The sequence below is a fragment of the Accipiter gentilis genome, chromosome 5 (assembly GCF_929443795.1).
Source record: "Accipiter gentilis chromosome 5, bAccGen1.1, whole genome shotgun sequence".
Lineage (NCBI taxonomy): Eukaryota > Metazoa > Chordata > Aves > Accipitriformes > Accipitridae > Astur > Astur gentilis.
The window spans coordinates 9,899,662-9,927,579 of NC_064884.1; the positions used below are offsets into that span (position 1 = coordinate 9,899,662).

The 27,918-nt window shown below is 46.5% G+C and overlaps 3 protein-coding genes across 16 annotated transcripts in view; 2 read left to right on the plus strand and 1 right to left on the minus strand.

Annotated features, from left to right (window-relative positions):
* Positions 1-789, plus strand: part of LOC126038789 (GDNF-inducible zinc finger protein 1-like) — a 67,624-nt gene extending 66,835 nt beyond the window's left edge. For all 8 annotated transcript variants that reach the window (XM_049801037.1, XM_049801036.1, XM_049801039.1 and 5 more), the window contains exon 7: positions 509-789. In XM_049801037.1, coding sequence (XP_049656994.1) covers positions 509-754 — 246 coding nt within the window. In that variant the 3' untranslated portion in view covers positions 755-789. The remainder of the gene's footprint in view (positions 1-508) is intronic.
* GZF1 (GDNF inducible zinc finger protein 1) lies at positions 562-19,497 on the plus strand. Of its 6 annotated transcripts, XM_049801050.1 has the most exons (7): positions 1,749-2,002; positions 5,019-6,385; positions 8,300-8,394; positions 9,377-9,544; positions 11,347-11,504; positions 12,065-12,293; positions 19,305-19,497. In XM_049801050.1, exons 1-7 carry the CDS (start codon positions 1,949-1,951, stop codon positions 19,322-19,324), a joined length of 2,091 nt encoding a protein of 696 aa, XP_049657007.1. In that variant the 5' UTR covers positions 1,749-1,948; the 3' UTR covers positions 19,325-19,497. The 6 variants fall into 6 exon arrangements, with proteins under 6 accessions (XP_049657005.1, XP_049657006.1, XP_049657003.1 ...); XM_049801048.1 differs by lacking the exons at positions 1,749-2,002; positions 19,305-19,497 and adding an exon at positions 562-650 and having other exon boundaries at positions 12,065-14,695; XM_049801049.1 differs by lacking the exons at positions 1,749-2,002; positions 19,305-19,497 and adding an exon at positions 776-858 and having other exon boundaries at positions 12,065-14,695.
* Positions 15,045-27,918, minus strand: NAPB (NSF attachment protein beta). Of its 2 annotated transcripts, XR_007506083.1 has the most exons (12): positions 27,616-27,819; positions 24,969-25,048; positions 24,199-24,315; positions 23,025-23,071; positions 22,825-22,902; positions 21,754-21,809; positions 21,237-21,321; positions 19,506-19,610; positions 19,174-19,242; positions 18,740-18,790; positions 16,439-18,221; positions 15,045-15,158 (listed from the first exon to the last, which is right to left on the minus strand). XR_007506083.1 is itself a non-coding variant. In XM_049801053.1 (11 exons), the coding sequence occupies exons 1-11, from the start codon at positions 27,711-27,713 to the stop codon at positions 18,117-18,119; spliced, it is 891 nt and encodes a 296-aa protein (XP_049657010.1). In that variant the 5' UTR covers positions 27,714-27,918; the 3' UTR covers positions 15,167-18,116. The 2 variants fall into 2 exon arrangements, 1 of the variants encoding a protein (XP_049657010.1); XM_049801053.1 differs by lacking the exon at positions 15,045-15,158 and having other exon boundaries at positions 15,167-18,221; positions 27,616-27,918.

The following is a 27,918-nucleotide window of genomic DNA, read 5'->3' on the forward strand; positions in this document are numbered from 1 at the left end:
ACGGTGCTGCATTTTACGTTACTACAGTCTCTGCAGTCTTTTAAGCCTCTTAAGCAGAGGCCATAACATGATGGTTTATAGCATCTTCATGTTGCAGATGAATATGATTTTATGTGTTTCCACTGTTGTGATGTGCCGAAACATGGATTGCTGAGCTTAGCTGTGTTCAGAGACCTTCAGGTCCCTGAAGTGGCTGCTAAAACAGAGCATAAGGGTTTTTTCCAATTACAAGTTTTTAAGTTAATCTTTGCCTGTATGCTAAAACTCTAGCTTCTTTTGGAAGCGTTCCGTGACAGCGGAGCCAGAAAATCAGTGCAGAGTTGGCAAAACAGACTTGTTCTTGCATTTCAGAGTTCAGCTTTTGCATTTGAGCGCAGGATCACAGACTTAACCCCGATACTATTTGATTTTGCACTGGATTAAGTCTTCAGTTATTAAAGTTACTGTTAGGAAAAAAAATCAGATATAATTGTTTCTTCCTCCCCCCCCCCCCCCTTTTTTTTCCTAGATTCATGACCGCAGTGTTCACTGGAGAAGTTTCTTAATAGATCTTACAACCAAAAAAGACCATAATTGGTCCAAAATAGAAACATTCTCAGAAGCCTGTATGGGTGAAGACTCCGCGCCGGAAATTTGGTCGGTTGACCAAGGTAAACTTTGTAAACCAGAAAGCGTTGTTCTTGAAGAAGCAGAACATGTGCCATCTAGTGCTAGTAACGCAGAAGACGCCGATCGCTCCCTCGCATACTTATAACGTCAGCTATCGCCACGAAACCGCACAGTCTCTCCGAATTACCTCAAATTATCTCAAGTATTGGTGGCGGCAGCCCCGTGACGCTCTGTGTCGCCTGTACGCGGGTGAGCTGTAAGCTAGTTCTAGGCGTTGCAGTCGGAGGAGGGGGGGGTGTATTCCTGCTTCAGAGTATTTGTGCCAGTTAGATTTTTGGATCTGTGCAGAGTTTTATTTTTTACAGAGCGCTGGACGCGTCGGAGAGCCTCTCTTCGTGAGAGCTTGTACAGGTTTGCGTGCTGTCGCTGTACGTCGCTGCTTTGTTTTGTAATAAAGGTGCGCTCGTAACGTAAGTGACCACCCGTCCCGTCAGGGGTTCATTGGCGCGGATTTGACTGCGGAAAACCCGTAAATTCGGTACCAGTAAAACCCCGTGGCGCCCCAGGGGCGGGCGCGGCTGCCGCCCCGTTGCTTAGCGACGCCCGTCGCACCGCCGGACGCCACTTCCTGCGCGTCACGGCCGCGCCTGCGCCCTCCCGCCGCCGTTGTCAGGGCGAGGGGCGGGGCTGCGGCGGGGCAGCCCTTCCGGCCGCCGCCCGGAGGCTGTGCGGTGAGGCGCGGCCCGGCCCGCTCCGCTCCGGCTGCGGGGCTGCCCGGTGAGTGCGGAGGCAGGCGGGGCCCTTCTCCCCCACCCCCCCTCCGCGGGCTCCCGTAGGCGGGGGGTGGTGGTGAGTCTGGCCCCGGCCCCCCCGCCCCGCCCCGGCGGCCTCGCTGCCTCCGTCCCTCCGTCCCCTCCCTCCCTCAGCCGGTGGCCGTTCCCCTTGCCCTCACAGCCGGCTGGCCGCTGTGGGCATCGGCGCGGCGGCCGTTGCGCCGGGAGCTGCTCTCCGCCCTGCCCCCGCCGTGGGGAGGTAGCGGGACCTGCTCCCAGCGTTCCCGTGTGATCCACGGCCCCTTCTGAAGGGGAGAGGGAGCCGGCGTGGGGGGTCTGCCCCCAGCAGGGAGGTCAGTAGCCCCGTCGCTGTGTCCGAGGTGTGGGCGACCTCTCCCTGTTAGCCCTTTGCTCTTCTGGCCGGGGAGAGGTGTGCGTGTGGGCTGTAGCCCGTCCCCAGGCCCATCTTCGGGCCGCTGTGGCGAGCAGGGGTGGCCGAGGAAGAAGCCTGCTGAGGAGGAGAAGGAGGAGGGCAGCTGGCCTTGCCGTGTGAGCTGTGGGGAGACATGTGGCGATGCCCTGTCCTGCTTCCGTGGAGGAGTCTCCTGGCCTGGTCTGGGGTCAGTGTGCGTCTCTGAGTGCCCCTGCGCTCTCACAGGGGCTGCCAGCTCTTCGGAGTGCTCCAGCCTGTCATCTAAAAATTGTGCTGGGCGTTTGCTGCGGTGTGCTGTCCCTTGCTTCGCAGGTTTAGCTTCTGCTTCAGCCTTGCAGACTGTGCCTGTTGTGGTGCCATTATTGTAGCTTCAATAGTTGGAGCGATCCTGAATGAGGCAGGTTGGTGCCTAGCAGTAATGTCTCTTACTAGACTGCATGGAATTGTTGGTGCAGAAGAACCAGACCAGCTTGTGGGTCCACAAGCACTTCTGTTACATCTAGCTGGCTCTTTTTGTCTCTTTTTCAGCTAGTTTTGCCTCTGGAACAGGACACATGCATGGTGTATGATGAGTGACCTTATTCAAGAATTGCTTTTTTTGAATCTCAGCTCTACAGGCTAGTCCTAGTGAGCAGGCTCAATTTGCAGATTTTCAGGCCTTGTCTTTTTTAAGATTAATATATGATAGTTCTGTTGAAGATGTTCTGCCAGCCCAGCGCTCAGCAGCTCGGTATACTTGCTGCAGGAGTGGCAATGAAAAGCCTTCACAGCACAATGTATCTTACTGCATGTGTTGGATTACTTCTCCTCCTCTGAACAAATTCCAAACCAGCGGAAGGCTAGCGATGAGAGCGAGCAATCTGTTTTCACAGTGGCTTTTGATTCTGCAAATACTAGGGTGGGAAGAACAAGACATTTTTGCTTTGCAGCCTTAAGAAAAAAGGAATTGGCACAATGCGTCTGTTAACGCACACGTCTGTGGTCAGCTCCTGAAATGAACAGCTTGCTGAGTACGGTTATGAGCTCGTTCACCCCAGCAGGAGAAGTCTGTGGTTTGGGTTCTTGTTTCCGGCTGGGGATCGCTGTTGTCTACATGTGACCGCAGCTTTTGCTGTGTGCTCAAATGGAAAATAGATGGGTAGTTGTGAATTAACATGATAAGTAGTTTGAAAATAGTATTAGGGAAAAAAAATTAGGTTTTGATACCATTGATTATTTCAGATAAAGTGTTCAATGAGTCTTTGCTTAATTCACCCTCAAATACTTGGAGTGCCAGTGTGTCGTATAACTGGGAGGAAAAAAATAGCAGGGTGACTACGGAGAAAGGGAACCAGAGTTTAAACATCATCTTTTACGCTTATTTATAAGACTCAGCCTTTCAGTCAGGACTCAAATCATGTCATTCTCATTCATATACAATTTCTGTCAAAACTAAACTGTAGCATTGGGAGTTGCTTGTAAAAGTGGACAATGTTTTGAGATGCTTATGGAGTTCTGAGGTGGCGCAGGCAATTCTTTGTCCCCTTCCTGGGCCTTTTGTTTTAGGTGTAGTAAGCGTAACTCGGTAACAGTGAGGTTTAGGTATTCATTAGAATAATGTTAGTGGAACTATTTAAATCTTAATAATAAAGGTTTACTGAGCTGAAGATTCAAAGTTAGGAAATGGGAAGGGTTTGGTTCTGAGGATAATCTTTTTCTGCAGGATCTAAGGTAGGGGTTCGGGTGCCCATGGTGGATTGTGTTCCCTGTTCTCCCACTTGCTTTTTGTGTGAGGTTGGGGAAACAATTCTACTTCCCTTGCGTCTTGTCTGCCTTATTTGTAAACTCCTTGGGGCACAAGCTTCCTGTGGCTTTTTACCTTATGTAGTATTAAGTCCATGAAGCATTCATTTTACACAGCTACTAATAATCTCCATGAGTCTGTGTACTTTGTAGCTCTCCATTTTACAGTTTTTTGAAAATATTTTATCAAAACTGTTCTGATAGAAAATCATATTGGGATGCGAGTCTAACTTTTGGGTTGTTGAAATGAGTATGGACTAAAATTTGAGGTTATAGCTCTATGGAAGGAGAAAGAGTCTCTCTTTCTGATCCTTGCTGTTATATTAATATGAATTTTGTTCCAATTGTACACTATTTTTTTATTTGTCTTTCTAAGCAAGATTTCTAGTGTCCCGTGTGTACAAGACTCTAAGTCTACTGTACCTGAGTATGTACAGAGAAAAGAAACCTTAGTTAACTCTAAGGCAGTGGGAAGAAATTCTTCAGATTTGAAACACATGTGTACGTAGTTGTTGGGAACACAGTGAAACTCAATAGATTGCAGGGCGGGATGTTGCTCAGAGTGCCTTCAAAGTTCATAGAAAAATTGTTTGCTCTGGGATGAAACATTTAAAAAAAAAAAAAAAAAAAAACAAAAACCCAAAAAAGCCTCAGTTCTTTTGAGAACTTGGAGCAGCTTAAAACATTACTTGGAAATGTGGCATAACCTAAACGGTTGTGGAAATGGTGAAGCCCTTGTAAGGCTACGAATGGGCATTCAAAATTTAGAGGCTGTAAGTGCATTTTGAGTGATGAATTTTTTTAAAAAGGAAAACACTTTGAGGAAGTTTTATGATTCCTTGGGTTTACAGTTTGAGAATATGATTATGCAGTCTCCTATGCTTTGGTAAGTTAAGCATTTGGAATTTTATCCGAGTCTTGTTTAAAAGTCTTATCTTAAAAGCCTGTTTAAGGAAGTGTTTATTTAGGATTGCAGCTAACTTTTACTTAATCTTACCTTTCTCTTATTGCCTGATTAGGAGGGAGAATAATTTCTTAATTCCACATGCCTTATCGAGAGCATTTCTTCTGATCTTCCTCTGTTTGCTTTGTCCCTATTACAGCTTCTAATAGTCTCTAGTGTTTCAGGTGACATTACAGCTGAGATTTAAACTCAAATTAACTTCAGAGAAACCTCTGTGTATGACCAGCGGCATGGCTTTAGATATGACCACTTAGGGTGACACTTTTGGAAATCTGCACTTCTAGCCAGACTTTTCACAATGCTTCTTTGAAAGTCTGGTCTCTTAAGCTCAAGCAGCTTAAGTGCTTAAATCTGAAGTGAAGCACTCTCCAAAGTCTGGACGTGACTTTTGGCCGCTGAAATCTTTTGAGTTTTGTTAGCTTCCATGCAAATAGCTAACGTGCAATGTTGTTAACAGCTTTTTGCAGAGAGAAGAAAGATGGAAAGTAATGCAGTTTTACTGGAATCCAAGTCCTCTCCTATCAACCTTCTGAATGAAATGCATCAGCTCCGTCTCCTGGGCCACCTCTGTGATGTGACTGTCAGTGTGGAGTACCAAGGTGTCAGGGCAGAGTTTGTGGCTCACAAGGCTGTATTGGCAGCAACAAGCAAATTTTTCAAGGAGGTGTTCCTTAATGAGAAGGGCATGGATGGCCCAAGGACCAACGTGTTCTTGAATGAGGTCCAGGTTGCTGATTTTGCTTCATTTCTTGAGTTTGTCTATACTGCTAAGGTAGAAGTGGAAGAAGACAGAGTGCAGCGTATGCTAGAAATAGCCGAAAAGCTGAAGTGCTTGGACCTCTCGGAAACTTGCTTTCAATTAAAGAAGCAGATGCTTGAATCGGTGCTGTTGGAGTTGCAAAACTTCTCAGAATCACAGAATTCTGAGGAAGAGAGCACTACCCAGCCAAGTATTTTGCTCGAGTCCAAAGCAGCTGCTGTGGCAGAAGCTGACCAGGCAGACTGTCTTCTGGATCCTCCAGATTCCCCAGTAGACAGGTCCAGCAATGGAATGTCTCCTGAGATGCCGGCTACCAAGTCAAAAGAGAAAATGGACAAAAAGAAGGAAATGATGAAGCCTCCTTATGCCAAAATCAGAAGGGCAAGTGGGAGACTGGCTGGGAGGAAAGTATTTGTGGAAATCCCGAAGAAGAAGTACACAAGGCGGCTGAGAGAGCAGCAGAAGAATGCAGAGGTTGCTGTTGAAGAAAACAAACATCCTGAAGACCAGGATATGTGTGATATGGAGAGGGAGGAGGAGCAAGCAGAGAAGAACATCAAACCTGAGAGTGAAGAATGTGATGGCACCTTTGAATTGGAAGAAAACCTGAAAAAATCCGAAGAGGATAAAAAGAAACGAGGCAGTAACTTCAAGTGCAGCACATGCGAGAAGGAATTTCTGTATGAGAAAAGTTTTCTCAAGCACATAAAGCACAGCCACGGCATTGCAGCTGAAATTGTTTATCGGTGTGAAACCTGCAGTCAGACCTTTGCCAACCGGTGCAACCTAAAAAGCCATCAGCGCCACGTCCACAGCAGCGAGCGCCACTTCCCTTGTGAGCTCTGCGGTAAGAAGTTCAAGAGGAAGAAGGACGTCAAGAGGCACATTCTCCAGGTTCATGAGGGTGGTGGGGAGCGTCATCAGTGCCAACAGTGTGGAAAGGGGTTGAGCTCCAAAACTGCCTTGAGGCTCCATGAAAGGACGCATACAGGCGACAAGCCTTATGGGTGCACAGAGTGTGAGGCTAAATTTTCTCAGCCTTCTGCACTTAAAACACACATGAGGTATGAACAGACTTAACTGGCCTTGTTAGATTCTGGGGGGAGAAGCAGAATCCCCTGGAACACACCTTGAGCCTTCCAGTGAAGTGGGGATGTAAAACGTGACTGACTGGAAAGTGTCTGTATTGCCTTTTTTCATTCCCCCTGCTTTTCAGGTTAAGGGAGTTGCGGTAATATAAGCCAAAGTAGAGGTGCATGGGCTGAGGCCTGCTGCTGCTGAAGCACACAGTTAACTTTTCTCACGGAAGGAGAGTCAATGGGACGTTTCACATGAGAATAGCAACCCCCATGCCAAATTATTTATAGGATTGGGGCTATAATTATGTAAGCTAATTTGATGCCTCTTTATAATCAATAGAATAATGTTATGCAATAAGTATGAAATACTCTGAAGAGATTTGGCTATATATTATTAAATTGAAGAACACCAGATTTGGGTGCTAAGCATAGAAAAAAACCTGATACATGACTAGAAAGGGGCTAACATGTCACCATCTGGAGGCAAGTAAAGCACTGAAGACACCCATGCAGAGCTGATGAAATCAGTTGTAGTGCTTATATTGCAGTGAGACTCAAAGGTGGAGGTGCAAACGCATGAAAGTTCATGGAGAGACATTTTTATCAAGGCAAAAATTCTAGCTATTAAGAGCTTTAGCCTGCTTTTATTAGCCTACCAAAGTGGTCATCTGCAACCAAAGTTCAGGTTATAGCTAGGGCGTAAGCGTGGAGAGGGAGGTACAGAAAAAGATTCCAAAGTACTACTACTCGGATCCAAAAAGAGAATGCAGTGGCGTTAGCGTATTCCTAGGTGGCATTCCTAGGCAAGGTAGAAGGGTTCATTAACCACTGCTTTGTTTCACTTTGTCTTTTGAAGTCAGCTGGTTTACTCCCAGTGGTAGAAAGCACGTCTAGAAGCGTAACTTTTGCTAGAGTGCTGCTATGATGTTATTGCTGATGCAGTGCAGTACGGCATCTTTCTTTCATCATGTGTCCTTTCCTAACCGCAACTTTGTGCTGCTTAAAAATTACTTTTTAGTGTAAGTGGAGTTTTTCCTCCATTGTGTACCACTATGACTATTCAGTAAGCTTGTTGAATGCTGGAAACTCAGCACTGTCCTAGCTTGTGTATCATGACAGTCTATGGTGAGAATTTCTCATCTTTTTTTCTATATATTTTTACATCTGTGGTGTTCCTGTTGATGTATATTACCATGAAAACTGGCCTCTGTTGACTGTGTTCCTGCAGGACTACTCAAAAGAGTCCTGAAGTGTGTGCGGGCTCAAAAATTTAAGCTAGAGTAAACTGGCACAGGCAGCAGTTCTGTAAACTGCCCTTCCTGTACACACAGCCTTCCTCGGGAGACAACACCACAAGCTTGGGGTGACAGCAAGAAAATTGACTGTATAAAAATGGCATATTTTTATTCTGCTCCTTGGGTGCCACTTGTTCCAGGGTAGCCAGTCATTCTATACTTGATGGCCCTGCAGGAGCAGCATGCCAGGGAACACCTCTTACGTTTTGTGTGGAAAATTTTATTGATGGTGTCAGCAATATAAAGGTACCTGCTTTACTTCAGATCCCAAGATGGTTACATTTTTCTTTCAGTCTGCCTATCTGGAGACAAGTTTTCTAAACTTTACTCAATTTTTACCTTCAAGATTTGTTTTTACCCTAAACAAGTTTCTGGGTCTGAGCCTTGATCATGCAGCACATGCATGATCAAGCAATAAAAGCAGTACTTGCAGAAACCACAATGCAGAATTTGTCCCAGCTGAAAGTATTTTTAAAAGACACTAAACTCTTGCGCAGGCATACAGTCACTTATCAGAGAGCAGCCACAAAGTAAAGACAACTTGCATTGTGCTGCAAAGGAAAGAGATATACCTCGGTGCTTTAATGTTGCTTTCTCATTTCAGAATCCATACTGGTGAAAAACCTTTTGTCTGTGATGAATGTGGTGCCAGGTTCACTCAGAATCACATGCTTATATATCACAAACGATGTCACACAGGTAAGGCTTTCTTTTACAGTGTACTACGTATAGGAGGAGGCCTGCTGTGAAACCAGGAGATCTTACTTTCATTCAGAAAATGCTTTTTTGTTGTTGTTTGTTATATAAAATCAGATGTTCTCATTCCTAGACACAATTTCACTGAGAAAGGTTCCTATAGGTGGATAGGCAGACAGTGGAGAGAGTAAAAGGAGCTGATGAAAAAGAAGAGGAGTTCCCATCTGGCTGGGATCCAGTGTCTGAAGTGTGGGCTGAGGCTGCTTTGGATAGTCTTCAATATCCAAAGATCTGTCATCAATAAAAGGTCTAGTTGAATTCTTAAGAGAAAAATTATTTCTCTAGAAGTCTGGAACAGTTAGCCCAAGGAATAGAAAACAGCTGTCTTGGCTTATTCTGATCTTTTTAAAAGCACATGTCCTTCTCCCGGCTATCCTACGTGGTATTAATTGGTGTTTTGAATTGACCCTTCATACCACCCGCAAGTTGTGTGTGGTACTTTTGCATCTCTTAATTGACCTGTCTTAAAACTGTCTGCCTTCTGCCAGTAACTTGTAACTAAATGTGGATAGCAGAAAACACTAAATTACAATGAAATACAATTCCAAGAACGCCTTTTCAAGACATGTATAACTAAAATTGGCTGCTTACAGGCAGAGGCTGCTCAACAGAGGCATGCAGCATTGTGTTTATGATCAGAGTAAGCCAGAATACTCCAAAGATGGTGAGAAGACTTCTAGCTTCAGATCTCCCTGGGCTTTTCATACATTACTATTGGTGTACTGTTGGATAGGTGTGGTTGCCCTTGCACTTGCAGGGTTTTGTGCAGATTTCTCGCGGGAAAGCTCTGTGCCTTACGCAGAGATCACTGCTGTTGCTGTGGCCCCTTCAGATCCTTCTGTGAGGCTGGTGTGTGGTTCATTTGCATGTAATAGCGTTCAGTTTTTGCGTGTGATATTAATTCTCCTGTTCACCCTTGCTGTAGGGGAAAGGCCTTTTATGTGCGAAACATGCGGGAAGAGCTTTGCCTCTAAGGAGTACTTGAAACACCATAACAGAATCCATACTGGATCCAAACCATTCAAATGTGAAGTTTGCTTCAGAACGTTTGCACAGAGGAACTCGCTTTACCAGCATATAAAAGTTCACACAGGTAGGAGGTGCTCTTTTTTGTTTGAAACAAACCATCACGATTTAAAGACGTAGACCTTACAGTTGCTTAATTCAGACAAGGGATTTCTCAGCTGGGATTTCCTGTTACTTTTAATTCCTACGCTGCATGCACGTTTTCATGCTTGATGCAGTGTGTTCTTTCATCCACTTCCCTTCTCCCCGTACTCCCTGTGCTTCTTACCGAGTTACAGCAATTCTCTGAAATACTTCCAAGAGCTGTGCAGATAGTGTTAATAATGCTGCCAGGATTATTAGTGACCAAAGAACTATGCCCATTTCAGCTCTGAGCAAAGCACTACAGAGTGCTGATCTCGTTCTTGTCCACTTGCCCACCTTTCATATTTGCATTCTCTCCTGCTTGGATTTTTCTCTTCAGTGTATGTTTTTAAGTTTTCTTATCCGCTCTCTCAAAGTCCACATTACTCAGCAATACAGCAGGTTGCAAATACTCGTGTTACTTCCATCATGTAGTAAATACCACGTTTTCTCATCCAGCGCCACCCTGTAGGAAGCATCCTTGCCAATATTCTCTGTTAACAAAATTCTTGTTTGGCTGCCGTGCCTTGCTCTTTCTTTACTTACTGCATCTCTGTGTCTAGTGTGGCATCACTGTAGGGGGAGCAGGGGATATTGGCATGGCAGTGCTGGCACTAACGGTTTTTTCCTGTTCTAGAATGTAATCTCTTTTTCTGTGACACCACTTCCATCTGATAGAAAGTTTTTTGGCATCCCTTTTTCTACCTTAGCCAGGGAAGAAGTAAACATGTGGTTGTTTCAAAAAGTGCTTAATACAGTGACTGCGGCAGAACAGTTAATGATGTATTTGGAGAGAACCTAGTGGTTATGAGCAGCTCTGGTACTCATGCTCACACAACGTACCTTGTAAATAGGAAAACTTGTATTCTGGGCTGGACTTCAGTTGCTAATGGAAAATACATATAAGAATGTGGAGGCTTCAGTGGTTGCACAGATTTATGCAGGCTATGAATCTAGGCCTTACTCTGTCAAGTATCTGCTTACTTCAGATGTGTCAAAATTTACCCAGCTGAGAATTCTGAAAACATCTTGGTTTTTTCTGAAGGTGCCTGTGTGTGCCTTATCGCTTCATGAAGTACAGGGGTTACTTGAGGTTCCCCTGTGAGCAGCACTCGTAATACCCCCATGTTGTGGTTTAACCCGAGCCAGCAACTAAGCACCATGCAGCTGCTCACTAACTACCCCCCGACCCAGTGGGATGGGGGAGAGAATCAGGGAAAAAAAAAAAAGTAAAACTGTTCTGATCTCAACCCATGTGTTTTAATAGAACAGAAAAGAAGAAACTAATAATGATAATAATAACAATAATAAAATGACAATAATAATAATAAAAGGATTGGAATATACAAGTGATGTACAATGCAATTGCTCACCACTTGCCAACCAATGCCCAGTTAGTTCCTGAGTGGTGATCCCCCCCACCCCCCCCAAGTTTATATACTAGACATAACATCACATGGTATGGAATACCCCTTTGGCCAGTTTAGGTTGGCTGCCCTGGCTGTGTCCTGTGCCAACTTCTTGTGCCCCTCCAGCCTTCTTGCTGGCTGGGCATGAGAAGCTGAGAAATCCTTGACTTGGTCTAAACACTGCTGAGCCACAACTGAAAACATCAGTGTCTTATCAACATTCTTCTCACACTGAACCCAAACATAGCACTGTACCAGCTACTAGGAAGACAACTCTATCCCAGCTGAAACCAGGATAGCCTGACATCACCCCTTTGATGCTGTGCTCTGCTTTCAGGTGAACGACCCTATTGCTGTGACCAGTGTGGTAAGCAATTCACACAGCTGAACGCGCTGCAGCGTCACCATCGAATACACACCGGGGAGAAGCCGTTCATGTGCAATGCCTGTGGGCGAACTTTCACTGACAAGTCCACCCTCCGACGGCACACTTCGGTAAGAACCTGTCATCCCACTGCCTTGTAGCCCTAGAACCTTCCTCCGTGGCCACGTACTGACCGGTCAACTTTGTCAGGCCTGGAGGAGACTTGTGTCCAGTTTTTGTTGTGTTTAGCACATTGTCCTCTCTCCAGTGTGGCATTATAATACTCAAATGGTTTGTGCTGAGTCCCAAGTCTGCAGTGAAGCCATTCTTAATCCATTGTGGCATAGCCCATATAGGTCACGCCTGAGGACTCTTCAGTTTACGCATTGGTTCTGTGACCTCTGAGCATGTTCCCCATGCAACTTGCAAGTGACAGAATTCACTTTCTGGGTCAGGCTCTCTGCTGGACCTGTTAGATGCTTTGTGAAAACAGGAAGGTCACCAGGGACACACAGATTAATGCCTGGATGTATACTGCCCTAGCTTTGGGAGTCAGGTGGGATGAAAAGAGACACCGCTAGTACCAGCATCAAGTATGAGCTGGATCCAAGCTTTTGCCTCTAAGACAGTCATCATCTGTTCAACCTTCTGGCTTTTTGCGCACCCCCCACCCCCCTTTTTTTTTCCCCAGATACATGATAAAAACACACCCTGGAAGTCCTTCCTTGTCATTGTTGAAGGAGCGTCTAAGAATGATGAAGGTCACAAAACAGAGCTTCCTGACGAAGAATATGATGTGTCACCTAAACTCCCAGAGAAGCTGCTGTCTTTCTCTGAAAACAGCCACTATCAAAACTTGACTGCTGTCCCAGGGAGTGTGACTGCACTGCATGACAACGGTTCTGCCACAGGAACAGACTGTAAGTCAGATGGGACTCCGGGACCCCAGGAAGCCCTTATAGCTACCACTTTAAGTGAGCTGACAGTGCTGCATACACAGACAGACTCTATTCAGCCACAGCTTCATGCTCTGGTGAATATGGAATAATTTGGTATTTACAAATCCAGTTTAAGCTGCACCCTTTGTATAGTCCTTTGACTTTGCCAATAACCTACTGAGGGAACTAGGGGAAGCTATGACAAGGAAGCAGGGCTAGATGTGAAACACATGCACTGGGTTTCCAGAATTTCCTCCAAAAAGTCATGACCCACCTCCAACACATACTGCTCTATCTACTGAAGGTAGCGTAGAGTGACACCACACCAGGGTGGTGGTAGAGGAGGCAGAGGTCCCAGGAAGTTTATTCCCTATGAATAAAAGAGTGTTTTTTGCTCTAGCTGGCCTGCAGTGAAAGTAAGTACCTACATTCAGATAGGTTATAAAGAAAGTGCGAGTTTGATTTCCAGTTGATTTGATGACACATGTACAATCAAGAGAAATGATGTTGTGTTTCTCAGCCTAGTAGCTTAGTGAAATTAATTGCATTTTTCCTAGTGGAAATTCATATATAAAATAAGTTTTACTAAATTGCTTTTCAGGAAATGTTGGTTTATCTCTGCTTTTGCCAAAGATCCAAGCAGTGAGCCAGCTCACTCCTTGGGAATATGAGTGGGAGCAAGCTTTGGAAAGATCTGGGGTTTTTCCAGGAGTTTGGATTCTCTAGTAGCAAAATGGGCAAGTGGGAGCCAAGTGCTGCATCTGTACAGGTGTGGTGGCGTTATTCTTGCATTTCAGTGAAACCTGGTGCAGTTTGACACTTGCATTCAGTCAGTCTTCATCTTCTAACTGCTCCAGCTTACGTAGAACTTGGCACTTAAGAGACCAAAACATCTCTTGTAAAAGCATCTATGAAAAGTAGTATTATTTCAGCTATGCTGGAAAAGCTAGTGTAAAGAGACAGCCTACTGGCATTTTCCTGTTAACTTGCATCTAAGCCATTTTCTGCTGGTTCAGATAGGTCAGCAATGCTCTTTTCTCCACCATCACTTAAACACTGCTGTTGCTCAGAACGGCAGACCTACTTTTAAGTAATACTCCAGTGGGAAAAGTTAACAACTGTTCTGCTGTCGAGTTGCTACAGCTAATTCCACCAGTGCAAGAGTCTCCAGAGGTAAATTCAGTTACAAACGGGAGGCAGTCAGGGTTCATATGACTAATGGCATAAAAAGATACAAATAAGTGAAAAATGTACTGGACTATTCAAGGGGTTTAGGCCTTTATTTCCCAGATTGTGAATACTTTGTAAGACTGATGTTGGAATCTGAATGGCAGTTTTAGGCTACTGTCTGTTTTAACTGTCCCTCCCCAGTGAGGTGTTCAGAGGCAGGCCTTAGGAACATAAGTGATGAATAAACTTAAAAGTTCAAAGGCTCACTAGCATCTGCTGCTGAATTTTAGTAAATAACCCTGACAATGTGCCTTTTTTTGCTTGTTTTAAATAAGGAAATGTGACAAAGTGAGCACAGGGACTAAGGGTCCCAGTATCACTTCTGTTCAGCCCACGCTCCAAAACCGCAATTTCACACAGCCTCCTCCAATGCTGGCTGGGTTTGGATCCCAGTGCCACCAATCATTATAAGAATCATGCTTCTATTTGGGCATTTCTTACCAAGACAGACAGATCTTCCCTTAGTATCTCCCCCCTTTCCCCAGGGAGTACACCTCCTTGTTCTCCTCAGTTGCACCCAGTAGCTGGGAAAGCTGTTGCATGGGGAAACCTGAGAGTTTCTGTCCAAGGGTAAGCATTTTCTGTGTTTCCTTTGCCAAGACAAAGCTGGGCTGGAACGAGGCAGTTACTTTGGTTGCCTTCAGCTTAACCTCACTGGAGTACCCGGGAGGATTTGAGGTATTTATTTTCCCTGTGGAGGGAAGGAACCTTTGAAATAGTTGGCACTGGCAAAGAAACGTCTGACTGGGGTGACTCTTGGTTTTGGGAGCAGCAGTGAATGAATCAATCAACAGCAGCTTGCTGGTATGGTTAATGCTTCAAACTCAGGACCGGGATTCCCAGTACCACCATGTGAAAATCTAGAGCTTTTCAATTTTTCTGTTTCTCCTTATTTTACTATTAATGTAGTATTTCCACAGAAACTTTCTCAGCTGAAACTGTGAGAAAAACTTTCTGAAAGATTGCATTAATGTAAAGGTAAGCACAATCAAGCCTTGTTAGGGCCCGTTCTAAGGCTTAGGGGTTGGCAGAGCAATAAAGATACCCAAACTGTGGCACAGAGCTATTTTTGAACCTTAAAGGGATGTCTGTTGTGTTACCATGGAATCATAATTTAATCTATAGAAAGGGAATTTTTTTTAAAGAGAGAACACTTCCAAGAGCTTATATTTGAAATATTTATTCAATCAAGCACCATGTTCCTGTTGAAGCTCAGTCATTCCCAACAATCAGTGTAAAGAGTTTGTAGATATATTTAAAATCTGAGCATTAGAGTACCTGTAGCCAGGGAAACTTTTGTACTCCATGAATGTACGGAAGTGAGTTACTCGTATGAACTGTTCTTATTAAAATATCGAAATCTTAAGACTGACCCTTCCAGTGCCTTGATGATTGTATTGAGCGTTTCTATCCCCTCCGTGTACTGTGCTGACCCCCAGCGCTGGGAATGGATGACTGGGACTGGGTAAGTCCTAACTCGGCTCTACTGCAGATCTGAAGCTGCCGGGTGCCACTCTTCTTCCTCAGGCCTGTCGCTAGTGAGTGGCAATACAGCGCTGCGGAAGCCTGGGCTAGGTTTCTTGGAGCTTATCTTTAGCTAGGCGTTAAGAAACATACCTGAAAAAACAGGAAATGTGATGCTTTGGGACATTCCGCTTTCCTACAGATGACGTGTTGTACCACAGGCGATTAAGTGGTGTGACAGTCACTGTAAAATGAGCAGCCAGTGCTTTCCTATACAAGTATTCACCCTTAGCATGTACCTTAACTGGTCACCTTGACATAGGAAGCACTATGTGTACTGGCTTTCACCATCACACCCTACAGCTTTTCGTCAGGCTCTAGCTTTAGCCTGCCTTGTGCCTTTTCCAGGAAAGAACATTTATCACTACTTACATTCATGGTTTTCACTTTATTAATGTACAGATTCACACAAAACATTATATTCTTGCTAAGGCCATTTCATTAATAAGTTTTCATAGTACAGAATTGTGTACTGGAGGGAAAAATACAGCAGAGTGGCAGATCATCATTTTAAGACTGTCACAATTTACCACTGATACACCGGAGGACATGCTGTGTAGCCTACTTATACAGAACTAACATTTGTATTTTAATGAGATTACTCCAGAGCACAGTAACAGACCACACAACCCCACAGGTACGGTCTTCTGGTCCACCAGCTCCATACACATCTTATCACGACTGTGCCTAATACTGACAACTGGAAAAGTGAACAAAAAATGGCATAAAACACTCGCCTCGGTTCTGTGTGACACTAGGAAACGTAAACTGCCCAGCCTGCGCTTCCCCTCACCAAGGCTCCAAAGGTGTTTCTCCAAGTCAAGACAAACCCATCAATACGATGGGTCTTTGCTCACTAAGAAAACAGGTAAATTAAACAAAAAGGGTTCCAACCCCATCCTTTTACCACAGGTGAGTTCACCAGCAGTTAAATCTTTAGGCCCTCTTGTCCAAGACAAGATCAAATCTGCAGCTAATCCATCTTTTTGCGGTAAGATTACCTATGTACCACCCCAGCTGCATCCTAAGCCCAGTATTTTCTCTGCCCTGTGGAGGTGGCACAAGTGCGCAAAGGACTCCACTACAGGAACGGGACACCCTTAGAAAACATCAGTCATTCCTCCTTTCTGATGAGCTGAGGTGTGTGCCCTGAGCATCTTGGGAGGACCCAGACCCCAAGCCCAGGCTAAAAGGAACTGAAAGTATTTCTTTGCCAAGTTTGTGGGAAGGACAGACACGACACACGGTGGTCTAAGTTAAAGTGATGGTTTTGTTGCGGACAGAGGTCGATCACGAGCAGTAGCCTTAAAAACACATCTGAGAAGTGAAGTTCCTTAGAAGGAGCATCGTCCAGGCTTTTTCAATGCACTCACCTTGCCAGTTTTGCACAGCTCATGGGTCTTTCCTGTCAAGTTAGGATGCACAGAATAGTCTATGGAAAATAAGTGACCAGTGAGATCAGTCAGGAACACAAAAAAATAATTTGGCATGTACCAGGAGCGTTTTCTTTTCCATAAGCCAGTGGTAAAGTACCACTTCAATAGAACTAAACCCTTTAGACCAATAAGCCAGACTGTGTTCTACTCAAATATCTAGATTAAAAACAAACTGAAGTGCAAAAGCCAGCATTTTGGTTGCCAGAGAGTATTGCTTCATCACAAGAAACAACAGGCAGAGTCCAAGCTGGGCACTACTTTGATACTCCTGCTCTGGCCATGGAGGATGGCCCACTTAAACAGCAGTTGTGCCAAATAAAGCAGTTAATTAATTACTTTTTCATTCTTTATATGTCAGTAGCACAGCCAAAAAATCTCTTCATTACAGAGAAATACTGAGTGACAACTCCCCTTCTCCCAACAAATTGCATAGGGTCCCAAGTCCCTCTTAATATAGACATGAAATAATAGGTAGCTTAATCATCGCTTGTTAAACAAAGCATTGTACAGAAGAGCCTTGCTTGCAGACATTTTAAAACACCTTTCTAAAATTACTGCAGGAATTTTTAAATGCATCTACACCTTTTCAAAGCAAGCTCGATTCGTCTGTCACCCAGATGACTTAAAGTTTCTGTATAACAGCAAGTCTCAGTCAACACCTTTGCATGTCACGAGAACGAGGGCAGCGTCGCCAACAGCAGAGAGGTCAGAAACTAACGGGTATTGCCTGGCACACACAAAAGACCTGTAGTAGAGACTGCAGCGGGAGTTCGTGTAAATGAAAAGTTAGAAAAATAGATTATTACTCGGGTCAAGTCATCTCAGGGTAGGAGGGATGGGATGCACCACAAAATAAAGGAAGTGGAAAAATAGATCCAAGAAAATATAGAAGAACCTTACATTTTATATTTAGATCTGAAATACAAAATACACCGTTAACTAGGTCTACTTGCGACAACTGTCTGGAGGGCTAACACCAATCTCAGCAGTCCTGTCCCCTAGCGTGTAATGCTTTCAGCACAAGGTCATTACCTATTCTGTATTTATAGGTGCACACATGTATCTGTATAGGATGTATACACACACATGCATACTGTATGTAAGAGTCACAAAGCCTTTCACTAGCACCATTAAAAAAGCTCAATCATTTAAAAAAAAACAAACCAAGATCCAAGTCTATCTGACAGAGGTCCATTTAGAAACAGAAAACGGTAACGATACAGCAACAGCTCAGAAGCAATTATTTGTACTGTACTGGCACAGACAAAATATTTACATGCTGTAATCAATGGTATTGAGCCTTAAGACAGAACAGCAGGAAAAACCAGTAGTTGCAAGTGCAGACTTTGGGTTCATCAGCTAACAAAACCAAGAAAGATTTCTGCCAGAAGTACTTCTTTTGCCTCAGAGAGATCTGCCAGTGATACCCAGAGCATCGCTTCTCATCTACCCACGTTGTCACGACAAAGAGCAGGATACTAACGAAACACACAAGTCATTGGATTTGTAAGCAACAAAATAAAGCTAGATATTTTATCATGTATCCCATAGTGGTCCTTGGCTGTAACACAAGAACAGATTATTTAGGCTGCATGCCACAAATACCACGCACGATTCACTTCAGGTCCCCGTCCCCTTCTCCTTGGATTGACTTTTTGATGCGAAGCAACATGGTTGTAAGCCACTGATCCAACCGCGATATTGAATCGAATTCTTTAACCTATTAGAAAAAAATAGTTTAAATTAAGATATTGGAAAGCAAACGAGACTGCTGCAAAAGAAGCATTCTGCAGCTCTTGAAGTATGGTCTTGTAAAACTTCTGCTCTTACCAGAGAAAAAAATAAAATTAAATAAAAATTTAAAAAAAAGATATCTATCCATCTATCCAAAAACACACAGAGCACTTTAAGCCACTGTCAAACACAGAAAGGAACTAGAGCAAAACTGGGCAGGATCTTTACTTAACTCTCAACAATAAACTAGTAATTTTAAAGTATTGAGTTTGGGATGTGCTAGAGCCCAGGCTGGAAGCAGCTCTGGTAGTGTCCATCTCTCCTGCAGGTTGTTTTGTGGCAGGATGTTTAAGCGGTGATGTGCCTGGTGTTCTGCTCCGCTGGACTGGGTCGCAGAGCTCAGGCAACAAGTTATCCAACATTTAAGGGCACAGGTACTGGGGGGGGGAAGAAGGAACAATCCACCATCCACAAGCACACCTTAGCAAATTCATGACTACTTACTGCCTCAGTGTACGCCTCACAGTTCTGCTCCTCGTGAGCTTCCAGCAGTTTCTAGGAGAATACCATTAAAAATTAGAAAATGCTCTGTTGCCACATGTTCCTGCAGGGCCAGTGTGGGGCCATCTTGTCCCCAGGAGAGAGGACACCTCTCCACCCACACTGTGGGGCACCCATATGTCCAGCAGCAGGTTTGCAACCTGTTCAAACCACCTGCCATGAACACAGAAATAGTCTGGGGCTTTTTTTTTTTTAAGTTAGCTCGAATAATCATCCTGCTGCTGCAGCTACTTCCCCAAGTCTGGTATAAACCCAATGCAAAGTGAGTGATGTCCTCTAAAATGTTCTAATAGAAGACCAAATCTATCGCAAGGTGAAAAAGCACAAAGTAAAGGGCAGTATGCATTTTCAAGCATGACTATTATTTTCATACTCACTTTCAATAGCTTGCACTCCCGTGAATCTGTGAACGCTGGGAACATTTCTTCGTATTTCTCAAGTGCAAGCTGAAAGAGAGAAGACAACCCTTACGCTTGTTTCACGCAAAACTGCTTGCTTTTTATTTCAGTATTTGCCTTCCAGTCCTAAAACCGCACAGAGAACTTGGGAAAATATTCACAGTAAATCCAATTCGACACTACAGCACTTGAAGCTTCAGTCCATGCAACAGCCATGCAAATTCCTGTGCATGCAAGAACGTGTCTCAGCCGGCAAAGGTGGATTAAGAGGGATGCAGAAAGTTTGGGATAACCGCTCTGAGCCCACTGACCTTCGCGTTCAGCTCATCCACAATGAAGTGGCACAGAGCGGCTTTGAAGAAATACTCTTTCGCACTATACTTGAGCAAAGGATTATCCATCGTGTTTGTTCCAACCTAGGTGCAAAAAAGATATTATTAGAGTTGGGAAAGAAAACTGCACATTTAAGAACTGAATTCAAAACAAAACAGCTGATTAAAATTACATGCAGCGCCACACAGCTGTCTGCGAATAAAGACTGTGGAAAAAAATGCCAGCACCCATACAAAAAGCTATTGGGAAGCCAGACAGTTTTCAACTAATCGCAAGCGAAGTCAGAGACTCGCAGGCAGCTGTGAGAGCACACCCCAGGGAGCCACTGCACCAGTTCAGGGGTACCACACTGGTACCTCAGTATGTCCTGTCTGATAGAGAAGGGGGAAAGCAAGTCGACTCTGTGAAAACCTGCTCCAATATTAACCCTCCAGAAGCACAAAAGCAGCACTGCAAGTATTCCCAGGTAAATACCTGACACAAAGGCAGAGCAATCAAGTTTACAAATTTTGGGGGAAATTTTCTGCCAAATGGATTTGTAAGTACCATCAAAAGTGTAACCGTAGATTTGCTTCCCCTAGCCTTTCTCCAGAAACAATAGGATTTGTAGGGAAAAATGCCTTCAATAAGCTAAAGTAACTCTTAAGAGCCAAGGAGCAAACTATGTCTCTGTCCTGGTTTCAGCTGGGATAGAGCTAATTGTCTTCCTAGTAGCTGGTACAGTGCTATGTTTAGGTTCAGTGTGAGAAGAATGTTGATAACACACTGATGTTTTCAGTTGTTGCTCAGTAGTGTTTAGACTAAAGTCAAGGATTTTTCAGCTTCTCATGCCCAGCCAGCAAGAAGGCTGGAGGGGCACTAGAAGTTGGTACAAGACACAGCCAGGGCAGCTGACCCAAAGTGGCCAGCGGGGTATTCCATACGATGTGATGTCCCATCTAGTACAGGAACTGGGGGGAGTTGGGGCGAGGGGGATCACTGCTCAGGGACTAGCTGGGTGTCGATTGGCAGGTGGTGAGCAATTGCACTGTGCATCATTTGTATATTCCAATCCTTTTTTCATTACTGCTGTCACTTTATTAGTGTTATCATTTATCATTATTAGTTTCTTCTTTTCTGTTCTATTAAAACTGTTCTTATCTCAACCCACAAGTTTTACTTCTTTTCCCAATTTTCTCCCCCATCCCCCTGGGGGGGGGGGGGGGGGGGGGGGGGAAGTGAGCGGCTGCATGGTGCTTAGTTGTTGGCTGGGGTTAAAACACAACGGTCTCATAAAGGCATAATCTGCCCCAAAATAAGAAAGATAGGAGCTTCTAGGCCACGGCAGTTTTGCGAGACCGACACGCTGACCTGCTTTTCATTTTCAAGAAATTTTTGGCTCACGATTTTCTCTAATTCACATCTCTCACCCAATCTGCAGCACCATTTAAACAAGAAAACCTTTCAGCCCTGACCAGACCTGAAACATCCCATGTGTAGGACAGTCCTTAAGAATTTAGCCACGGGTAACAGATGGAAAACTCAGTCTTACAGAGGAAAACTCATCACATCCCCACCACCAAGATTGCCGTAACTGCCCCAATGGCAGCGCAAGGGACAAGAGCTCAGCCGCAGCCACAGAGGAACGCAATGGCCAACACAGGGCCAGCACCACACAGGCGCCGGCAGCCAGGCTGCCCCAGCCCCGTTAAACAAGCGCACGCCCTCACCTGCTCATAGATTTCTATCGCTTTCTGGTACTGCTCCAGCTGCGCGGCGTAGGCAGCCACCTTCAGCAGACACTTGTTGGCTGAGCTACAATCAATTATAGCATTATAGTAAGTAATTGTGTCCTGGGAGGGGGCAGAAATCCATACCCTGGTACCTCCAAGCACTACCTGTAGTATGTAGCATATAAAAAAGTGGGACCCAAAAGCTGCAAATTAGGGGAATTTTCTTTTTAACAGCCAAAATTAAAACACACAGAAAGGCACAAAGACCTTCAGCTCAGCACGGACCTGGTGTCAAGACACTGTTCAAACGCTCCATGCTTTCTCTGCACCCAAACCAGACATGCCTGCCTGCAGGATGAGAACCTTAAACAGAAATCTAAGCAGGACTTGGGCATCCCACCGAAGGACATTTTAGAAGAGGATGGCAGGCAAGGTGTGCAAGCACGTGGGCCATCTAGGACAACTCCCCATCTCCAGCCCTTCCCTGTTGTGACTCCTTATAAAGATCACTTGCCTGTTAGACTCCTCTCCTTTGTAATAGTCTGCAGCCTGCTCGTAGTGTGCAATCGCCTGGGGACAGAAACATCGCGCTTGAATGTCACTTGTGAAGTACAATTTTTGGTCAGACCAGTGTACAGAGGCCACATTCACAAAAGCTTTTCCATTCTGCACATAAACAGAGCAGCGCCATGGCACGCTGCGGGGCTTCTGGTGGAGCAAAACGCTGCCATGCATCCCCTGCACACTCAAAACACGAGGCTGCCCTTGGAAATTTGACCTTGAACTTGTTAAGTGTCCCGAACTCCAGTGCAGATTTAATACGGGTGACACTACTCTTGAGGTAATGACTACAAACACTTACAATCACAGTGTGCAAAGGCTTCTGCCAGGTTTGCCACAATAGAATAAACCACTTAACAGAACAGCCCTGACATAGCAGGGCTTGATTTAAGTGGGGCTGCACATGGAGAGGCAACACTGAAGTCATTAACAGAGATAGATGGGATCCAACAAAGCAGAGCTGAGGAAGCCAATGATTGTCTAGAAAATAATATCTAGAAACCACAAATTTTTGTTCTGCAAACTTCCAAGCAGAAGATTTGCAGCCAGTTGAGCTGCTGCAGGATTCCTGCTCAGGGCCCTTGGTTATGGAAACGAGAGAGGGTCGGTGCTGAACTGTGAACTAAAAGTAACAGCAGCCTCCTTTGGGTGCATCAGAAAATTGCTATAGAACTGCCCCACAACTTTCCCGCAGTGCTTTTCAGATGTGAAACACCACTTCAGTTGAGAAGGTTTCTCACCTGGGTGTTTCTGCCAGCCCTGCCATGCTGTTGCTCAGCAGAGAGGCATGCAAAAGAGTCAGGATTGCCCCACCAGAGACCCGTGCTGGGAAAATCATCGCTCAACCCTGTTAACACCAACTTCAAGTTACAGATGACTTGCACCTACATAAAGAAGCCTGGTGCCGGACAGGAGATGGGTTTTATTGGCCACCCTGAGCTCGGCGCTGCTCTGGCCGGGGAAGGAAATGCAGCCGCCGCCGCAGCACCTGCAGAGCAGTACCAGCAGTGCCCGACATCCTTACCTTTTCAATGTCTACCAGCTCAGCCTCGTAGATCTCCGCAATGGTGATGTGGTGCTTGGCAGCGATAGTGAATCGCCCCTAGAGAAGGCAGAGGTTGTACATGAGATGGGGGCTCCCCCTCCACCCAGCACACACAGCATTTACCGAGCTGCATCTCTTACAAGCACATCGGTCCATGAGCTGCCAGTGCAGCTTCTTACCATGTCAGTGTAGATATCAATAGCTGCATTTAAGCAGTTGATGGCCTCTGCAGCATGAGTATTCAGGAAAAACAACAAAGTCAGCCAGCACATCAGATTTCCCAGCCCAAGACCTCCCGCCCTCCAAAAATCAGATCTTGGTAACATTACTCTTCATCAGCTCACACACCAGCTTCTCAAATAAGTATCTACTCACACATTTATGTATATCTGGAATGACAGACATAACATTTTCAACCTCTAAGACCTACAGATGCAACGTCCCCCTCATCTTTGCACCTGCAGTTCTAATCCCGATTCACCCAGCCCAAACACCCCCATCCTGCCAACAGCCTGCTGGTTTGCCTGGCAAAAATTCCAACGCTGAAAACTAACAGACAAAAATTAGGATGGGCAAAATACAAATGATCTGTACCCTGGGTTTGTCAGGCTGCACCCTCAAACAGAGCAAAATTCAAAATACCAATCTCATAAACATGCAGAGGCTGCCATTTTCTGGGAAATTTGGGTGGTTTACAATTATAAAACAGTATTATCAGCCCCATGTTAGTTTATTCAGCCCCCTGGCACAGAAGAGCATGGGTAATACTGGTAGGTTGGTTGGGTGTTTCCAAAGACTCAGCTAGGGTAAAGGGAGTCAGAGGTTTTCCAGAAAACCACAACCCTGCTCTTTACGACCAGATTTAAAGAATCCAGTTCCTTTATCCTCATCCCATCACACGTCAGTCTGTTTTCCACCCACCTCTCTGCCCCGAGGAAACCCCTGGGAACGGGGCTGGAGCAAAGGGCAGGGATCCCACTGTGACCCACACCTGAGACCTGCCTTAAGTATTCCTTGAGAAGTGAGTGTCTCCAAAGTCAAGCTGAACCAACAAGGAAGCTATTGAGGGGCAGTGCTTCACAACCAACACACTTCAGCGTAAGCCAAAGTGCCAGAGATCACCTAGAGATGACACCCGTACACATGCTGATCTACACAGCAGACCAGAACGATGCCAACTAGCTCACATTATCTGAAAGCCTATTCTGGAGAAGCAGAAGTGCAGTATTATGGCTTTCGAGTAGCATGCAGCGAGGCTCCACAGCCCCGGTGACTACTGAAAGCCTCAGCGAGCCACCTCCTCTGCCGCTAAGCAGCTTTGCAAGAAACAATCCTGGATTTCACTCCCCTTACCTTGTGGGTCTGCTTTTTTGTAGGCGTTCCCAGCGTCCACAAAGCTGGTGGCCGAGTCGTGTTTGCTCTGCAACTGCATGTGCAGCTTGGCCGCCTGACAAAACGCATTTCCTGCAGCTGGGAGAGAAGTGCACACCGACCCCATGTACCCCTCCAGCCTGGTAACAAGTGGGATCACCACAAAACAGCAAAGCACGCGTCGCTTCCCAGGACCCAGAGAGGTCAAGAGATGCAACAACCCCCAATTATTTGTGTCTGGGCACTGCTCGTCTGCTGCGGATTAAGCCCATCCCCATGGGGCACAGTGGGGGCATCCCACATGCACGCTCATCCTTGGCAATGCATGTTCATCCTCACTACTGACTGTGCCCTACATCTACTGGATCAGCAAGGGGGGATCCCTTGGATCTCAAAACCCATCAGATTTGACATCCCACCCCAAAGGTACTTCCTTGCTTGATGAGCAAATCCAGGGCAGCGTCCCTTTAGCAGGCTTCCCTGCAGAATTACAAACTTTCATTTTAAAATGGTAAACAGCACCCTGACTAATTTAACATCAGAAACGTTCTGGACACCCCCCTTTGCCCACCCTCCCAATATTTAAAGGATCGCAGGGCTGGGCAGAGCAGAAGAATTGCATTGCCATAGGGACCATTCCCATGGAAACAGCCTAGGATATAAAACACCCCTGAGATAATTCGCAGGAAGATGCTCAGGTTCTCGTGGGTCACCCCAGCATCAGCCACCCCAACGGCAGGGGCTGTACTCACCGCTCCAGTTTTTGGCGATCTTGAACATGTTGGCAGCCCTGGTGTACATTTCGCAGGCTTCCTCCACCCTGGTGTTGCCCCTGAAATGCAAGGAGAGAGCCCCTGACACCGTGACAGAATGAAATGCTGGCCCCAAAACAGGGGCCGAAAGCTGAAATAGGACTTGGGGTGTTACAACCCCATGCACATGGGCGACGTGGCCCCTCCGGGCTTGATGAGGCTGACCACCCTAATTTTAAAATGCAGGGTGAGCATCATGCTGCTCAGAGAGGGGAAGGCTGGATTTGAGGGACCGGCAGCCCCCTGCCCTCGCCAGCCCTTCTCCCAGGGTGCCAGCTCATTACCAATGCACGGTGGAAGTGGGGAGAAATTCAGTTAGCACCGAATAGGGTCCCCCAAGCCCCACTGTGAATGGGGAGCAGGCGGAGCTGGCAGGCACTGAGTAACCAAGCCCTTGCTAGAAAGAGGAGACACAGTTTTTCATTGCATAAAGCAGGGACAGGGAATCAGACAAAACCCACTCCTGAAACAGCAGCTTAGGGTTTTTGCACATTCCTAAAGAATCTGGAGCCTGGAGCAAGCCCCCATCCGCTCCTTGACTTGGACCCCTCCTTTTTGGGAAGGAGCAGTTGACTCCTCAGAGTCTCACGAGACACTCAGCAAAAACACCTGCAGAAAGCAAACTCTAGTTAACGTGACAAACTACCATACCGTTTAGAGAACATAAAGCAAACCAAAAATTACGAGATGCTAGACAACTTGCTGCGGAAGAACAACTCAACAGAGCCTAACTGGTGGGGTTTAGGAGCGTAACTCGGCTCCCCAAAACGGATGATTAATGATTAATTTATCTTGAGAAAGAAGTTAAATATTTTTGTTTATGAAAAGCAGATTTCTTCATGAACTTAATCCTATAAGCTCGGTACTGCCCTCTGCAGCACACAGTCCTGCTGACCCCGGAAAGGGCTGCAGCACAGGAGACAACATTTATTAGTGCTTTTTTTTTTTTATCCCTTCCTTCTTCTGGCAGACAACCACATTTCATTTCTAAGCACAGGAGGGTTTTTTGCACTGCTTCTTGCCCTTGCAAGCCGCCTTTTGCATGAACTAAAGCCAAAGGAGGTGGCGCGAGGTAATGCTACACCCTGCAAGGCGTCCAAACCCGGGTGGTTTTCAGCCTTTTAGTCTCAAAAAAAATAAAAAAGAAAAGCATTTGTGCAAGCTAATGGAGCTCTTCAGGAAAAAAGCCCGGCTGTTGATAACGCTTTTGGCTGGGCACTCAGCAGCCTGGGCACCCCCTTTCTCCAGGAGGATGCCGAGAGCAAAGTCACCCACCACCTCTTCTTCCATTTTAAAAGCAATTTTTCTTGCATCTATTTGTAGCCCAAGAAAATGAGAAATTTGCCTCTCAAAATCTCCGCCAGTTCGCTTCAAGGATTTGTGGCAATTTGCTGCCTGGATTATGCCCCTGGAGCACGCCCTGCCTGATTAATCTGCTGGAGGCTGGGAAGGAATTTATTTTTAAAACTTCTGGTTTTACGGCTGCAGGCACTAGATTTTTCTAGGCTGTTGTTTAGAAACATCGAGGCCTCCAAGGAGCATCGCTTCCATAAATGCTCTTTTCTTAAAATTAAAAAAAAAAAGAAAAAAGCCAAGATTGAGGCGGCCAAAACTGCTAGTTTTTCAAAACCCTTCCAGGCATGGCTCTCGCACTCCCAGGAGTATCTAATTTTGAACAAAAAGACCCCGTAAAAAGGAAGCTCTGCCATTTTCTGGGGGTATTGCTTGCCCCCAGCAACCCATCGCTCCAGAAGGTCTCCATGCCCCATGCCGTGGACTCAGCACTGCGAGGGGACCGCGGCTTTGCTTTGCAGAAAATCATCTGTGAAACCCCTGAGCCTGGTCCAAACCGCCCCCCCCCCCCCCCCGGAGCTGCAAAAAGCCTCGAGGAAAATGGGGCCTTCAAGCCTCACCCCGGCACCATTCCCAGAAGCCCCAAGCAGAGCCTTTGGGTGCTGCCACTGCTGCCCATTGGGGTGAGGACACTCCCCGGCTTAAGGGGAGATGCCAGCCCTTGCCAGGGCAAACCCCGGTGACGCCGCGGCCCTGAGAGGATTACCAGTGGCGAGTCCCCATCGGGATAAAGCTGGGATGAACGCAGCCGCCGCGGAGCTGGACTCGGGGACACCCCCACCCACAGCTGCTTGAACACGGGGGGGGGGAGGCACAGGCAGGTGCCCTGAGCTGCAGAGGCCGAGTGGGCTCATCACACTGCTGTGTCCATGGGCAGCTGCAGGAGACGCAGCACCTGGGAAGGGGGGGCTGCTGGAGCACCCCCGGCCCGGCTCACCCCTGCTATGCTCGGGGGGGGGGGGGGGGGGCTGTGGTTTTTCTCTCTCGCTATGCCCTAACACAGACAGACTAAAGGAGACACTCACCCACTCGGGGAGGGGGGGGGGGGGGGCCACAGCACCCAGGCGGGCAGGGCAGGAGCTGGGCAGGCACCCACGCACACCGCCACCCACTCCCCACGCACACCGCCACCCACTCCCCACCCACCCCCGCCGCACACGGCGCACCCCCAACCCCCTTATAATCCGGGCACCCCCCTTTGCAATTCCCCCCCCGCCCCCCCAGCCCCGCTCACCCGAAGAGCCCCCGCAGGAAGGAGTGGGAGCCCTTCACCCGCTTCTCGGCCTCCGCCATCAGCTGCACGGCCTCCCGCTCCTTGCCCGTGCTGTCCATCGCGGCGGGCCTCCTTCGGCCTCCTCCTCCTCCTCCTCCTCCTCCTCCTGCACCGGCGGGCGCGTGCACGAGGGGGGAGGGCGGCGGCGGGCGCGTGCACGGGGGCGGGGCGTGTGCATCACGGCGCGGCGTTGCAGGGTGCACGGGGCAGTGCTGCAGGATGCGTGAGTCCGGCTGCGTGATGCACGGCGGCACCTCGCTGCAC